The sequence below is a fragment of the Artibeus jamaicensis genome, unplaced genomic scaffold, assembly GCF_021234435.1.
Source record: "Artibeus jamaicensis isolate MK-2021 breed Jamaican fruit bat unplaced genomic scaffold, CSHL_Jam_final contig_387, whole genome shotgun sequence".
Lineage (NCBI taxonomy): Eukaryota > Metazoa > Chordata > Mammalia > Chiroptera > Phyllostomidae > Artibeus > Artibeus jamaicensis.
Window position 1 is genome coordinate 6,063 of NW_026521812.1, and position 16,647 is coordinate 22,709.

Below are 16,647 nucleotides of genomic sequence, written 5' to 3' on the forward strand. Positions count from 1 at the left end.
AAAATACATACGAGGTCTGTCCAGGAAAATGCAGCCATTATTAATAAGTCTGGTTTGTGGGACATCTGTGTGACCTAGCAACAGCCAAGGAGAGTGGACAGGAATGCTCACGCATGAACTGTGATAAGTTCACTGTACTAGTCAGTAGAGGCAGTAGACACCATTGAGTGAGCATGTGCACTGTGTGTGTGGCCATTGATTCAAAATGACTGAGTGAGTAGAGCAACAAATCTGCATCAAATTTTGCATTAAGCTTGAATATTCCTCTGCAGAAACTATTCAGATGATTAAGAAGGCTGCAGCTATGGGTAACTGTTGATTGGCAGCTTCGTCATGACCATACGCCTGCTCATGCATCACATCTTATGCAGAGTTTTTTGTGAAACATCAAATCACCAAGGTGACTCGGCCCTGCTACAGCTCAGATTTGGCATCCTGTGACTTATTCCTTTTCCCAAACTAAAATCACCTCTCAAAGGGAAGAGAGAGATTTCAGACCCTCGATGAGATTTGGCAAAATACAAAGGGACAGCTGATGGTGATTGGGAGAACTGGGTGAGGTCACAAGGTGCCTACTTTTAAGGGGACTGAGGAGTCATGCACAATGGTTTTTTTAATCTTCTATAAATGTCTCTGTTTTTTATGACATGGCTGGATACCTACTGGACAGGCCCCATATGTGTTAAAGGTCATTTTTTTTGCCAACCTTATTTTGGGGGTTCTTTTTTAGCATTTTATTATGAAAATTTTAGGAGCATAGAAAAGATTAAAGGATTATTCCTTAAACCACCCACAGTTTTATCCTACAGTTAACAGTTTGCTACATTTGCTTTGTTACATATCTTCTCACCTATGGGATTTTTAGTTATGGATTGTACTTTTTCTGAGAAAGGATTTCTCTTTTTTTGAGACATAAAGGAATCTGAAGAAGAATATGATTATATTCATGATAAGTTTGTCTTTTAGGGAACTCTCAGACTTTGATAAAGATGGAGCATTGACACTGGATGAGTTTTGTGCTGCTTTTCATCTGGTAGTTGCTAGGAAGAATGGCTATGACTTACCAGAAAAACTCCCTGAAAGTTTAATGCCCAAACTGATTGATTTGGAAGATTCAGCAGGTAAGATCCAGGAGCCTGAAGAGACCTGATTGCATGCCTTGATAAGTAATACTTGGTTCTCAAAGCAAAATCAGGATACAGATGTTAAAACTTAGGTTAAGAACATAGACATTTCATTAGGAGCATGTAGATTTGCCACTAGAATATGATGTACAGCCTGACCTTGGATTAGTGTTTTATCTCTTTAATTGGCTTTAAACAAAAATAAAGAGTATATGCCACAACTTTGACACTTGTGACTTACTGAGATTTGAAGAGCATTTCACTGTGTCTTATTTTGCCCTCCTTTAATTGTATTTATATTGTCTGAAGTGGCTAAAGTAGCCTGTCTTCATTACAACATTTTTTCATTTCATGCATCTTAATTTGTTGAAGGGAAATGCCTGGCTTATCTTTGGACCTTTGCAATCTGTAAGCATTTTCCTTTAAAAACTCAATTCTTCAGACTCTAAAGAAATCTGGAAATTTTGTGTTTGATGTAGATTTGCTGCATTGTTGATCATGTTTACAAGAATGCTTTTGTAAATGCTCATTTATTGACAGCTTTGTTTTAAAGGAAACAAGAATATAAGGGGTAAAAAATGAGTACTTAAAAAAAATTCTGAATGACTAAAAGGAAATCTAATCTTAAAGAGTCTAATTAAAATTAATTGTCTTAGGTTTTTTTATGTGAATTCTTTTTAGACATGGTGGAAGGAACTTTGTACTTCTAAAAGAGAACTTAGAACAGAATTTGACTCTCAAAAGGGCATTCATCTATTAGGCAGCCTCTCTTTGACCCAGAATTGCATATGATCTGACTTTATTGCCTGAATTATATGTTAGGAATCTTTTTGACTATTACTGTCAAAAAGAAAATGGTCTCCTTAGCGTCAGGAATCTGAGTGTGCTTCTAATTTTGCTAATTACTCCTGTGACCTTGGGCAAGTTCTAACCATTTACTGTATTACTTCCTTTTTGTTTCTCCACCTGAAATGTGGATTCGATAACATTCACATTTCAGGACCTGAATTGTACACTGACTTGTCAACCAATAAGTGAATGTAAAATTTTAGGGTTGGTTTTACTTTTTTAGAAACATCCTATAACAATCCTAGGATTTTCCTGATCATTTCAAGTGGTTATTAGGCATCAGTTAACATCTAACTTGAGCTAAAATGTTAATATCATTGTTGGATAATTTTGCTTCAAAGTACGTTGATTTACCTAATTAAGAAATAAACAAAAAGAACTTTGTTTGGTTTATTCAATAGTAGCCCAAAGGGAAGAAATTCTGATAGCTACAGACTTGCTATGCCATTGATTTAGAAATTAGGCCCAATGTCTGGAATTTTGCTGTGACTTTAATCCTTTGAAAACTGGTACCATATTAATAAGTCAAGCTTATTCTGTTACATGTCATTTTCTAGAGACTTGTCTGATTCTGTTATCTGTTGTATATAGGTTGGTAAATCTGGCTTTTGCATGTAGTCTTTTCTTTTCCTTTTATTTAATTGAAATAAAGTCCTTTTTTTTGTAAATTTGATCTGCTGCCTGAATTTTAAGGTTGATGATTCAAGTAGAAGTTCTTTCCTGGGCATATGTATTTTTACTCCTGTTAGATCTTTTTAGTGAAGAGTCACTCTGATTTTTTTTTTTTTTGCCTGTGTGTATAATATGTACTGTTGTTCTAACTATAATTTTAAAGGTATCAAAGTCTCAGATAGTGTTTTCCCATTTCAACATAATCTATATAGTTTTCTGAATTTATTTAGATCTGCTTTGCCTACTTACAAATGATAAATTTGGAATTTTGTTAATTTAGGGGTTGGGAAACTGATGCTTTTTCTCCTGGCTGTCATAAGCCTGAAATTGTTATGACACAAAGTTTTTTGTGTATGGAAATTGTCATGTGGCACTGGATCAATCAAGATCTGTAAAAATCCTTTTAAATACCTGTGGTTTTAGAAGATCACAGTTGAAAGGGAAATACCCAAGCAATATCTTTTGCGTGACCTGAAAATTCAACATAAATATTTCCTCTCTGGAGCCTTTCTGATTTAAAGACAAAAGTAGTTTCTGTCTTCTCTGATCTTTCCCACATGCTGTTTATTGTGGCATACATCACACTGAATCCTGTTTTTCCCCCCATTTCTACCACTGCACTTTGAGTTACTTTTTTTTTTAAAAAGGGAATATATCATATTCACTGTAATACCCCTAGGATCTAGCATTTTGCCAGGCGTGTACCAAGTTGCTCAGTAAATAATTACTAAGTGGATTAATACTAAATGTGTGCCATTTTTAAAATAGGATATTTTTCTTATTTCTGTCTTTGAAAACACAGTCTTTTGTTATATGTTTGTAATGCTGGGACAAGCTAAACTATTCACTCCACAAGTATGTTTCTGTTTTTATGAGTTAATAACACAGGAAAATAGGTGGTGACAGTGGTGACTTGCGTTACAGCAGTTCGGAGAGATGAGCTAGGCTTTCTCAAGGCAGACATGGGTGGGATGTATATTTTTTTCGAAAATTATTCGAACAAGTTTGTGGGATTAAATAGCAGATAAAAATAAGATAGCTAAGGATCATAGGTACAAGTATTTAAATGGACCTGAATTAAAATCCTTAATATTTAACATCAGCACTAAAAGAAGGCATACAGAAATTCATATGTGGAAACATCTTTCTGAAGCTGAATTCAAGAAAAGAATGTTTATTTTCTAAGAGTGGTTATCTTCATATGTGGAAATTCATATGTGGAAACATCTTTCTGAAGCTGAATTCAAGAAAAGAAAGTTTATTTTCTAAGAGTGGTTATCTTCTCTAAAAATATATATATAGATATAGGTATAGATATAGATATAAAGGTGACCTGCCAACTTTCCGAAATACTGTATCTTCAAGGAAAAAAACAAACATGTTGAGATGCTTTGCATCTTAATCTTGGCCTCTGAAGACTCTTCTTTGTAGTAGGGTTGCAATTATACACATACTGTATTTTATGGGATTATTTGATAAAATATTTCTATGTTAAGCTAGAATAGAGGCCCTTGGATGAGCAGTAACAAGATTGATCTTCTTCATTATATCTCAGCAGTTGGTAGGGTGCAAATTAGTATATAAGTAGACATTTTGTTAATGACTCATTGGATGAACTACTTATTTTTTAAACTGTTTTCTGTCTTCACATAACAATGCTCATGTGAGCAGTTCAGTAATATCTGATTCAGTGCTCAAAGAGGGAAAGGAATGCACACTCCCCATTCCATCTCCTCCTTCATAAACACTATTTATACAGTAAACTTGAGCGGATTTTCGTTGTTGATATGGTGCATGACGTAGATCCTCCAACTCCTAGAAATACTTCTAATATGGATGTTTTTAAAAGCCAGTTTTTTTTAATGAATAGGTTACTACAAAAATTTATAGTTGATACTAGTTTGATGTGAGTTAATCACTGTTAAGAGTTTGTCTGTATTCAGAAAATTTTAGCATGAAAAATTACACAGGTAACATATGCAGGTGTCTGTTTTAACACAAGTGTATTCACACTATACATTCTTGATTGTTTTTTCTTATAATGTTGGACATCTTTGCACTTTGTCATCTACAGACTTGTTACCTTAATTTAATCTGTCTCTTACTGATGGATTTTAGGGCAGTTTCTTGGTTTTAACTTTAAAACAATTTTTCAGGGTACATGCTTCTACATATATCTTTGTTTTGTACCATGAGCCCACAATCTTTGTTTTTGAACATTTCACTCTCCAAGTGCCCTTAGTTGCAGAGGGAAAAATAATGAAAATATGCATTAATATTCATCATTGACTTTTCAGTTAAGGAATTACTTTCTAACCCCCCCCATACAAACCCATGTACAGTCTTAACATGAGAATTATTTAGCTCCAGATAGTAGGGCTTTATAGGTCACAAATCAGTACAATTGCAAATATTGGCAAAGATGTACCATTTAATGAAATTGGTCAAAATAATTGTTCTCAAATTCCTGGCAGAGACATTGGCAAGTAAGTCTAGATAATATATGACAAAACCTGTACAAGGTGACACACTAGAGGCTTTTAAAGATTCTAGTTTAAATATCAGTGGATTAGTAAGAGTCCTGGGGATACTTGATGACCCCTCTAATTATATTTTGCAGAAGTGGCCTTTGTCTTTGCCTGTAGTATTGTAAAAGTCAAAGGTGAAGGGAAGGTTGTCTTCCTCTGTTAGAATGAAAACTCCATGGAAATGGGAGCCTTGTCTTTTCAATACAACATTTTTATTTATTATTATGTATGTATAGATCGCTTCTCAGCCATTTGGCTAAGATCAAGTGTAGTATTATGTATGTATAGGTCCTCATTAAATGTTCTTTGACTGGATTCATGCCTTTATTAATTTTACCACCAAATTGCACCCACAGAATTTAACATCTTTCATTGTTTTGTTCTTCATTCTCATTTTCAGGATTTTCTGTATAAATTCTGAAGACAACGTCCTAATTAAATTTCTTTTTCTCTTTATGAAATTGCAGTCCTTACTTTCAGTGGATTAACTTTAAATGGACCTTTTCCATTTTTAGCTAGCCTTGGCTAATGAGAGCCTTCTCTGGATCTGTGATGTTCTTTGAAGTATAATAGCTAAATCAAGTAAGCTCTAAAATGTTGACCAGTACTGCAAAAAAAAAAAAAAACAACCAGTACGATTTAATTAGTGTGTTGGGTCAATGTTTTGGTTCATTTCGAACCTGTTGGACACATTTCTACTTTTTTATCTTATCTTTGATTTTAATTTAAACCTTAACAGACTTCTACGTAAGTCTTTCTTAAGGTTGGCTTACTAAATTTCCCTTTTGTGGTGTGTTGGGAGAAATTGAATTAATTTTGGAAATAAAAACAGTTTTTGATGCATATAATTTTCAAAACAAAGCATAACTAAAATTGTCTAATTTCTTTTTGCTTATGTATTGCTTATCTCTGTGTTTTAAGTATAAATGAAAAAGGTACCATTTCTAGTTTTCCTTTAATACTTAAAATTTATCAAAGCCTGTATATTCTTTATTTGAAATAGTCTTTCTTATAAGAATAATATTGACATTTCAAATAAATAAAAGCTATAGTTAACCTTTGCTTTGATGAAGCTATTGAGATTGGAACCTTGAATCTTCATGATTAAAGAATTCTTTCTACATGTTTGACTACTTGAAAACAAAATAAGTTTTAAACCATAAGACTTTAGGGTGTGTATATACTTCTGTAAGCTTAATAATAGCTGGCAGTCATTTTTGAAACAATTTTGTAGTATATCGAATGTACTACTAAGACAGTAAGAGAAGTTTAGGATGGGGAGATTATAAACCAAGGTTAAAAACTAAAGCTGTTCCAGAAAGATTGCTCAGCAGGTACACTGCCTCTACTGAAGTGAATCTGTGGACTTTGCAGGGTCTTTTGAAGGATAGAAGGGTGAAAACTATGTACAACATTTTTATTTTCAGTACGAACCTGAAAACATGCTTTGCACTCATTTAGTTTGCACTCATTGCTAACCTTTTAAGTGTAGACTGACAGTACGTCAGTATGACCTCGGAGGGTTGTGTCTTCCAGACACACTTTTATACATGGAAATACTTCTTTCAAAAAGCCCTTCGGGGGTTGACTTTAACAAATAATTTAGGCTCGTGCTCTTCTTTTTCAGCCCTGATGCTCTGATGATGTCAGGGGGCAGAGCAGAATCCTCAGGAGGGAGGCAGGGTTGACACAGTGTTCCAGCAGGAGGCTAGGTTGGAACACTGCATCAGGTAAGAGTAAACTACACCCCTGCCTCCATGAGGACACAGTCTTAAAGTGAGCTTTTGTGGGCGGGCATGAAGCTCTTCCTTGGAATATTTACAGGGAGCCAAGTTGCAGGCAGTATAACTTACTTATAGACCTAATAATGCTCATGAGTGTTAGTTTCTAGAACATAGGTAATTTGCTCTTTTTCTACAGCCATTTGTCATTCTATACATGAAGTTGGAAAAAAGCAATGTGAAATTCTGCTAATTCCATAAATAATTGGGGGGTTTTCTGAGACAGTGATTTTTTACAACTTTTTCATTTTAGAACCTTTACATTCTTAAAAAATTGTGGATCCCAAAGAGCCTCTGTTTATATGACTTAAGTCTATTAATAGTTACCCTATTAGAAATTAAAAATGATAATTTTTAAAATGTATATGGCTATTTTAAAATAATAATAATAAGCTCTTTAAATATTAGCACAGAAATTTTTAGGAAAATAACTATGTTCCCCAGAATACAAAAAGTTATGAAAAGGGTGACATTGCTTTACATTTTTGTAATCTCTTTAATATCTATTTTTGTAAAAGGCAGCTAGATTCTCATATTTGCTTCTGCATTGAGGCTGTTGGATATTATTTTGTTTGAGGTATTGGGAATCTAGAAGATTAAGCCCTGAGGGCAAATTCAGTCTGCTGCCTGTTGTATAGCCCACAACAAAAAAGTGGTTTTTAATTGTTGGAGAGTATAAAAAACAACATTTTATGACACATGAAATTCAAATTTGTAAAATTATGTGAAACCGAAATTTCACTGTCTTAGTAAAATAAGCCAGGCTCACATCTTTACTAATGACCATGGCTGCTGTGCACCTCAGTGGCAGAGCTGAACGTTTGCGCCAGAGACCGTCTAGCCTGTGAAGTCTTGGCAGGAAGGAGGTACCAGTCCCCAGGACATGAAGAAAGTCTGGTCTTGCATGGTGAAAGGAGGGACAGTTCCTAGATGATTGTGGATGTTCTTTGGTACTACACCAGATGTCAACAAATGGTGATTTCTTAAACATTAATCTCAGTGTAAACAGCTGAAAACCATCTTAGTTATCTGTACTGTTAGTTTAAAATCCATAGATCTGTCTTACACTGTGAATATGCTTTGAAGGAATCTTTTACCCGTGCATGATTTTATAACATAATTGATGATTTGCAAATATTAGTTAATTGAGTTATACAGATCTTTCCAGTGTTGGGATACTTCATTATAAAATATTAAAACAACATGTTTGTTAATTCTGTAGCCTATTTGATCAAAGAAATCTTTAAGTACTGTGAATCTCTTGAGCTCGTGGATGTGGACGCACACTTACCAAAATTCTAATTTTCTCTTAAAAGCTCAAAGTTTTTCATTAGTTAAAATACTGAAGATAGTTGTTTTCTTGAAGTGACAGGCTCACTTAATTCATTTTTGAGAAAATGCCTACATCAAGTCTGAATAATTACAGTTTGTCAGCTGTTCTTTAAAGAAAAATCATGTTGAATGGAAAAAATGGCCTGTGCAGCTGACAGCTGGACCACAGAAGTACTTTTTCTTGAGATGATCATTGTGCTATGATAAGAGCCATACATATGAATAATATGTGTGTAATATATATCACCTCCCCATTACTTTAGAATTCCATTATATAAATTTGCAAATACTTCTTTTACTTCCCATTTTGGTACAGAGTATTAAAAAGAAGTGTTTTCAGGATTGAGATTTAATAAAAATGATTTTACAGCTTAGTTGTGAATAATTTTCAGTGATATTCCCATGCCTAGTTGTTCATTTATTTTAACTACAACGCATGGGGGAAGAATACAATGACTAATACAGGATGGGACAAAAGTAGGTTCCAGTTTTCTGTATGTAAAAAAAAATAGAGACTTCCACCAAGATGGAGGTTTAGCTGGATGTGCCTGCCTCCTCACACAACCAAGTTTAGGGACAACTAAATATTAGCATCAGAAAACACAACCAGAACACGGAAAACTGAACTTTTCGGAAGTCCGCTAACAACAAATTCTTCAGCCCGACCAGTAAGGGGCGAAACCGGCGTCGGGTGAGGACTTACAAAGGAGGGCTCGGTCGGACCGGGCGCGGAATCCAGACGCGCGAATCCAGTCGCGCGGGTTCCAAACCCAGGACTGGACCTAGTGAGCCACCGAGCAGCCCACCGGGGGAGCGACTACAGAGGACACAGTGGGGAGGCGGTGGCAGCGAGTTGACTGTGGTTGCCTGGTTGCGCGCGAGTGAGGGAGTGAGCGCTTGGACCGGCCTGGCGGCGGCAGCGGAGGCGCGCCATTTCCCGCTCTGACCACGCCCCCACATACAGCGTCACAACCCAGCGACCTGGGACTCCAAGGCGCCGCTTGTCCCACTTAAAGGGCCAGAACAGACCAAAAATGTCGCAGGCAGAACTCAAAGCCCCAGAGATAAATCTAAATGACGAAGAAATAGCAAAACTCTCAGACGCACAGTTTAAAACACTGGTCATCACCTTCCTCACAGATCTGGTGGATTACAGCCACAAATTAGAGAAACATATGGAGGCTAAATTAAGGAAATGAATGGAATTCCACAGGAATCCCATAGAGATGAAAAGGAAACTGGGACTCAAATCAATGCAGTGGACCAGAAGAAAGCAAATAATGGACAAACAGAAAAGAGTCAAGGAGCAAGAATTCAAAGAAATGAGGAGAGTCTTAGGAACCTCCAGGACATCTTTAAACGCTCCAATATCCGAATTATAGGGGTACCAGAAGGGGGAAAGACACAACCACCAGTGGAAAAACTATTTGAACAAATAATAAAAGAAAATTTCCCCAATCTGGCAAAGGAAATAGACTTCCAAGAAATCCAAGAAGCCCAGAGAGTACCAAAAAAGTTGGACTCAAGAAGAAACACACCAAGGCATATCATAATTACATTAGCCAAAATTAAAATGAAGGAAAGAATCCTGGAAGCAGCAAGAGCTAAGGGGACAATCACCTACAAAGGAGTCCCCATCAGGCTGTCAGCAGATTTCTCAAAAGAGACCTTACAGGCAAGAAGGGGCTGGAAAGAAATATTCCAAGTCATGAAATCTAAAGACCTACAACCAAGATTGCTCTACCCAGCAAAACTTTCATTTAGAACAGAAGGACAGATAAGGTGCTTCTCAGATAAGACCAAATTCAAGGAGTTCATCATCACCAAGCCCTTATTATATGAAATGTTAAAGGGACTTATCTAAGAAAAAGAAGTTAAAGAAACATGAACAGTGAAAGGACAACAAACTCACAGTTATTAACAACCACACCTAAAACGAAAGCAAACTAAAAGGACAGCTAGATCAGGAAGTGGAAACATAGAAATGAAGATCTCAAGGAGGGTTAGCAACAGGGGAGTGGGAGGAGGAGATGGGGGGAGAAGGTACAGAAAACAAGTAGCATAGACAGTAGATAGAAAATAGATGGGGGGGGGGAGAATAGTTTGGGAAATATAGAACCTAAAGGACTTGAGACACATGGACATAAACTAAAGGGGGGTAATGGTGGGGTTGGGGGGGCAGGGTGGAGGGGAATGGAGGGGGGAATAGAACAACTGTAACAGCATAATCAATTCAAAAAAATAAATAAATTTAAAAAAAATAATAATAATAGTACAAGAAGAAACTCTGTTTCATGTACTTAGGACTATAAACTTTTCCCCCACCCTTTATATTTTGGTGCCACTGCCTTGTTTCTTGTTAATAAGTCAACAGTTTTACCCATCATTGCTTTTGCACTATTAGTTCAAACGCCAGCACAGGAAAACATGTTGTTGTTGTTGTTGCTGCTGCTGCTGCAAAAATCTTTTTGACTTTTCAGATGCCCTAAAAGAGTCACGAGGATTCCCTCAAACTGTGGAGCCCATGGTCCACAGTTTGAGAACTGCTACTCTAGGAAAATGACTCTGTTGGAATACTTACGAAGTATAATTATTTGGGTGAATAATATACTTCACAAGGCTGGACCCACTACAGCTTTATGCCAGTGAATCACAGAGGTTCCTGGAATGTCCCAAATTACACCTGCCCTGAGGTGTGGGCTTAGGGGACAGTCTGGCTCTAACTTTGCCACTAGAAGACTGACATGAGAGTGGAGGTGTAGAGAGCCAGACCCAGGTCCCAGTTTGCCCTGAGATGACGTTTGTAACTTGAGTCATGTAGTCTGACTATAGGTAGTTTTTTTCTTTAACACCTGCTTTGGTGGATGTCTTAAAGATACTTCTCCGTTCACCATCCTTTTAACAGTTTCCGTAAATGTCAGAACTTATGGTCGTCATCCTCCTTGCCTTAGCTTCCTTTCTCTTTGTTATCACAGAAAAAAAGTTCCTATTTTTTGTTCACATTAAAAACCACAAGAAGCTAGTCCCATGAGGAATTTGCTGCTACTATTTATAAATATTTTTTTCATTAGTTTTTCTCTAAGAGCTTTGACTTAGGTGGTCTTCATACAACTTTCTCTGAAGCCTGTCTGCCTCTGTTTCTATACTATTCTCACACTTCCATTGAGAAAGGGACAGGATTAAGAATGAAATAGTAACAATTTCTGATCTTACAAAAACAAAACTTTACAAAATATGATGCTGGACTGCATATTAAAACTTGCATTAAAATAATGGAAGAAGGAAAAAAAGAACTCGTGGTGTGATATAACTGTAGAGAATAACATCTGGGTAAATAAAAGGGAAGTGTTAGGTTGGCCACAAAGTCCATTTAGGTTTTTTTTCTGCAAAATAAAAGACAGGGTTTTTTTTGTTTTCACCAGTAACTTTATTGATCTGGATATTTTGAGTATGTCAGCTATCTCCTGCTATTAGCTTCCAGTGGGTAGAGGCCGGGGCTGCTGCCAAACATCTTCCAAAGCATAAGGCAGCTCCACAGCAAGGAATTATTTGGCCAAAATTTTAATAGTACCAAGAAACTTCGAAAACCACTTTGGACATGTTTGATAAGTCACAGCACCTTCTTCATGCACTGTGCAAATCTTTTTTTGTGTTTCAGTGTTTGCATTTTTTGCAATAGTAAGGACTTACAGGCCAAAAATGTTGGGTATTTTCTTCCATCTTCAATATTAAAATGGCTACACAAAAATTCACCAATTTTGATTTTTTAAATACACTGATATGCCAGCTGTCATATCACAGTCTAACCAAATTGTTTCTAATGAGATTAAAGATAACTAAGCCCTACCAGTGCCATCATACAGAAAAAGCTAAATGAACTTTTTGGCTAACCCGATATTTTGAGATACTCATGTAACAACAGGGTGTAGAGAAATTGAGTACCTTTTCGAAATATCAGTAGTTAGTTTTGGTTCTGGGAAAATAACAGTAAAGTAAAATGAACTTAATGAAGAAGAACACAAAAAGCACTCATTCGATAAATATTTGCTTGCCCAGTATGTATTAGGTTCTGTGCTGGGCAATAAAATGTGAAGAATTTACTTAAGAATAGATTGAAAGGTTAAAACCTGTACACTACCAGGTTATTATATGGGTATCTATTTAGGAATTTGAGGTACAGTGCTAACATTTAGTGGCAGTGTCTTTTATTCTGATGGAGAAACCCTGGTGCTGTTTCATTCAACTTGCCCGTGGTCAAACAATGAAGATAGTGACAGATGGTGGAATCGCGTTTTAATACAGGTTCTAAATAGATTAGATTTGGCCCATTAATTTGGCTGTTAATGTACTTTTTCACACTGGAATTACATTCAAAGCCATGTAAAACTTGGAAGATTAGAATGAGAATTACCATTGAAATTTGTCATTTTTTTAATTGGAATTTAAGAAATATTCTAAATTAAGGCTTAACCAATTAAAAGTAGAATATACTATCACATAATACTTTAAAAGCCCCTTTGAAATTGTGTCACAGATTTGTAGTTTTCTCTTGAAGTCTGTAAGTGCCAGGGAGCCTAATGACAAAAGTTTGTTCCCTGTGGGCTCACTGACTGCTTTTTGCTCGTGCCCGGGACTCCTCTCTCCTGCTTCCTGCCCTGCGGTATGAGGCCCTTTGGTAATGGGGTGCTCGCGGAGAAAGTGTGAGTCACTTGGCATAAATTAGCAGTTCCCAAAGTCTATTCCAAGAGAATATCAAGGGATTTTATTTGATAAAAAAGGTTTGTGTTTGTGGAAAACTGATTTAAATTGTTTATTTGCTCTAGGACATCACAAGTCTTTGATACAGAAATTGTTCATGGGGATGCTTCAACAGGGAATTATAACATCCCCAAATTTATTTGAACAGAAAAAAAAACTTCTCGAACCTACTTTTTAAAAAGATTTTTATTTATTTATTTATTTATTTCTAGAGAGTATGGATGAGAGGGAGAAAGTGAGAGAAACATGATCAGTTGCTTCTCATATGCCCCCTGACCGTGGAGCAAACCCGCAACACGGGCCCTGACCTGGAAACACGATGACCTTTCCCTTTGCTGAATGACACCCAGCCAACTAAGACATGCTGGTCAGGAATTGACCCTAAATCAAATTTTTCAGAGTACCTCAGTAATTAATATTCCATGAAATACACTTTGGGAACTGGTACAAGTTCATTCCTACTATCAGAAAAGATTCAAAGCACGGTTACTATTGTATTATTATTATCATTATGTATAACACTCCTTTTTCTATTTATTCCTAACTAGAATTTATATTTATGAAAAGCTGTGGTTTGAGGTAGGCAATAAATAGCAAGAATAAGTACTGTCTCATTGATTGTTAAAATAATTATTTTAGGAACATGAGGAATGAAGCTTCAGATTATAAATTACTACTTGTCAAAGTCTTCACTTTGTTTTTTGTAAGTAATATTTCTAAACTACAATCCATTATTAATAGAGAATCTCTATTTTTGAATTGCAGACGTTGGGGATCAGACAGGTGAGGTAGGTTATTCAGGCTCTCCTGCAGAAGCACCTCCAAGCAAGTCGCCATCCATGCCGTCACTAAACCAGACTTGGCCAGAGATGAATCAGAGCAGTGAGGTTAGCAAAGCTTCCCTTTCCTTTCAGTAACATTAGCTTTGTTAAGGTAAGATGTTCCAAACAGAGTAATTTCAGCATCTAGTTCTTTCAGCATGTACGCATAGTTAAGAGAACATATAAAGTAGGACTGCGATAAATGTAATTGTGTGACTGAGGTTTGCAAAGTACTTTTTCACACGTATACTGTCATTTGGTTTCTACCACTCACTCCTGCTAAATGAGTTAGATGGGGCAGGCACGTGCTGTTTACAGTCAGAAAGGCCAAGATCCCGCAAGGCTACTAAGGGACAAGAGCTAAGATTTCAACACAAGTTCTTTGACATGCAGTCAACTACCATACCCACTGTGTCACAGCGCCTGCTCATTCCTGTAGGCAAGATGTGTGGTAGCACATTTGGAATCTGAGCATTGTAATGATACCAGTAGTCACTAATGAGCCCTTGCATATGAAAAAAGTATTTTCTTCAACCCAGGCTATTTGTACTAACTTAGTTTTATTTAATACAAAGTCAAATTTAACCCTGTGAAATGCAGTGGTTAAAAGACATGTTACATATAAGACCAAGCATAACATGCAAAACACAATTTGAGACCAGTGCAATCCCCCTTCTCCTTACTTTGCAACTCCATTATATGAAGCAGTAGAAGTAGGGCCACTCAGATTAGAATAAGGGAATGGGCCTGAGACCCCTGTGTTAATGAACCTTAGTGCTCTGTAGAACTTCAGTTAAAAAATAGCTGTTCTGTCCTGTTAGAGTAGTTTTCTTTGTGAACAAGTTACTTTGTTTCTTACATTTTTTGTATCATTTTAGGTAGTGTTACAAATTTAAGTTTCTTGGCTTTCAGGAAATTCTAAACTCCAGTGTTTTCCATGTCTTTTAATGCCAGAAAAGTACTACTGGGTTAAAGAGACACGGGTTAATTTTGGACAGTTGAAAACAGAAGTAACTGGCAGGTTGAAAGTACTTGCTGCTGCTTTATGACAATTACAGACACCTGTTCCTGGGATAGAACGTACCATTTGTCGTACTGTTGGACGTAAAACATGTATATAAGAGATTTCCTAGAGAGAGGAGATTAACCCTTTACTAGAGGGAGGAAAGAATTTACTAGGAAAGAGGCCTTATAGAGGGTAGGGTCACTTTTAGAAATGGCTATTTTTGCTCATTTTTTAAAAACAGTATCAGATTAAGAGTAGTTTTTCCATTAATACCAGGTCATAAATAAAACAACTCTTTCTGAAGCATCTCAATTTTAAAGCCCATATTCATTCTAAATAAAATTGTGCATGATTGTTAAAGAGTAGGAATGGAAGTTTCATCCATGTTCTGATTTAAGCAGTTGTACTTTTCTTTTAGATAGTACTACAAGTTTTATTTTGTAGTATTCACTAATAAGGTTATGAATGTCATAGTTATTTTTCTTTTTACTCTGTGTGGAAAATCAAAATGTTAATAAAACTAACACTGACTTTGAGACATTTTAATAATTTTCTACCACAAAGCACTAATAATTCTTTCAACACATATTTATTCAGCATGTGAATATGGATGAGACACTATAGAGGATAACACTAATAATAATAACAACAGCACTAATAATAATCCTTAACATTTACAGAGCACTTTTGATGTGCCAGTTCTGTTCAGAAGCTTTTTACGTATATGAACTCTGCTTCCTCACAACAATCCTGTGACATAGGTGTTATTAATTTCAAGTTACAGATGGTGAAACGAAGCACAGATTGATTAAATAATGTGTTTAAAGTTGTACAGCATGACTAGGATTCTGGTAGTCCAGTTCGAGAGCCTGTGCTCTTCACCATCGTACAAACCTTGTAAAGAAAGAAGTGTCGTTCTGCTCTTCAGGTAGCTTCTGCACAGCCTTGTAAAACCAAGTAAAACTTCTTACAACAACTAAATAAATAAATGCCTTCTTTTTGGCAAAAATCTGTCTAAACATTTCTCCAGAGTTACACCATTAGTATTTTAAAAATTCCTTCTGTACACATACAACAGTAATTATTGAAGAAACTATAACAACAAATATTGGTAAGTCACTTCCCTGAAGTGACATCCCATGATAAAAATGAATTATTGAGAGCTCTCTTTATTCAAGAAACACTTTGAACTCTTAGTATATCTTTGTATATCTTAATGTTTATAAATTTAAAACTAATATTTAGGCAAAGTTGTTGAATGATTGTATTAGCCATTTTTGTAAATAATTTATTGATACATTAATTTGCTCAATATAATTTCTACAAGTCTTCTCAAATTAAATATCATTATTTTAAATGAGTCGAACTTTGAAGCATGAAAATGAATATTTTTCCATACTGAATTATAAAAAGGATTTTGATGAATGGGGTAGGTGTGTCTGTGTGTAAACATTTGTTTGTATATATTGTATATGTGTAGTTGTTTTTCCCTCGTCAGAGTACAACTGACAATTCTTAATCAAATCTTAATGCAATTCTGATATAAAAAATTCTATGCTATTTTATTGCCAAGATCTTTAAAACAAATGGAATTTACTAAAATTAATATTGGCTTATTATTCCACCTATTTTGAGGTATGATATTTGTATACCTCTTTTAGAAGAGTAGTGTTTCATATCAAAATACACCTTCTGTATATGCGACACATACCCAGATGCTTGATTTGCTCTCATTGTGGCCGCATTCTGATTCTCCCAGCATGAGGGGGCGGGGCC

General features: G+C 35.9%; 1 protein-coding gene and 1 pseudogene across 1 annotated transcript in view; both read left to right on the forward strand.

Moving 5' to 3' along the window:
* The first annotated feature begins 931 nt into the window (after positions 1-931).
* The window catches only part of LOC119043649 (ralBP1-associated Eps domain-containing protein 1), a 35,804-nt gene continuing 20,088 nt past the window's right edge, over positions 932-16,647 (forward strand). Inside the window, exons 1-2 of the mRNA XM_053664868.1 lie at positions 932-1,121; positions 13,810-13,931. Of these exons, the coding sequence (XP_053520843.1) occupies positions 935-1,121; positions 13,810-13,931 (309 nt within the window). The 5' untranslated portion in view covers positions 932-934. The remainder of the gene's footprint in view (positions 1,122-13,809; positions 13,932-16,647) is intronic.
* On the forward strand, positions 5,410-5,571 carry LOC119043654 (uncharacterized; annotated as a pseudogene).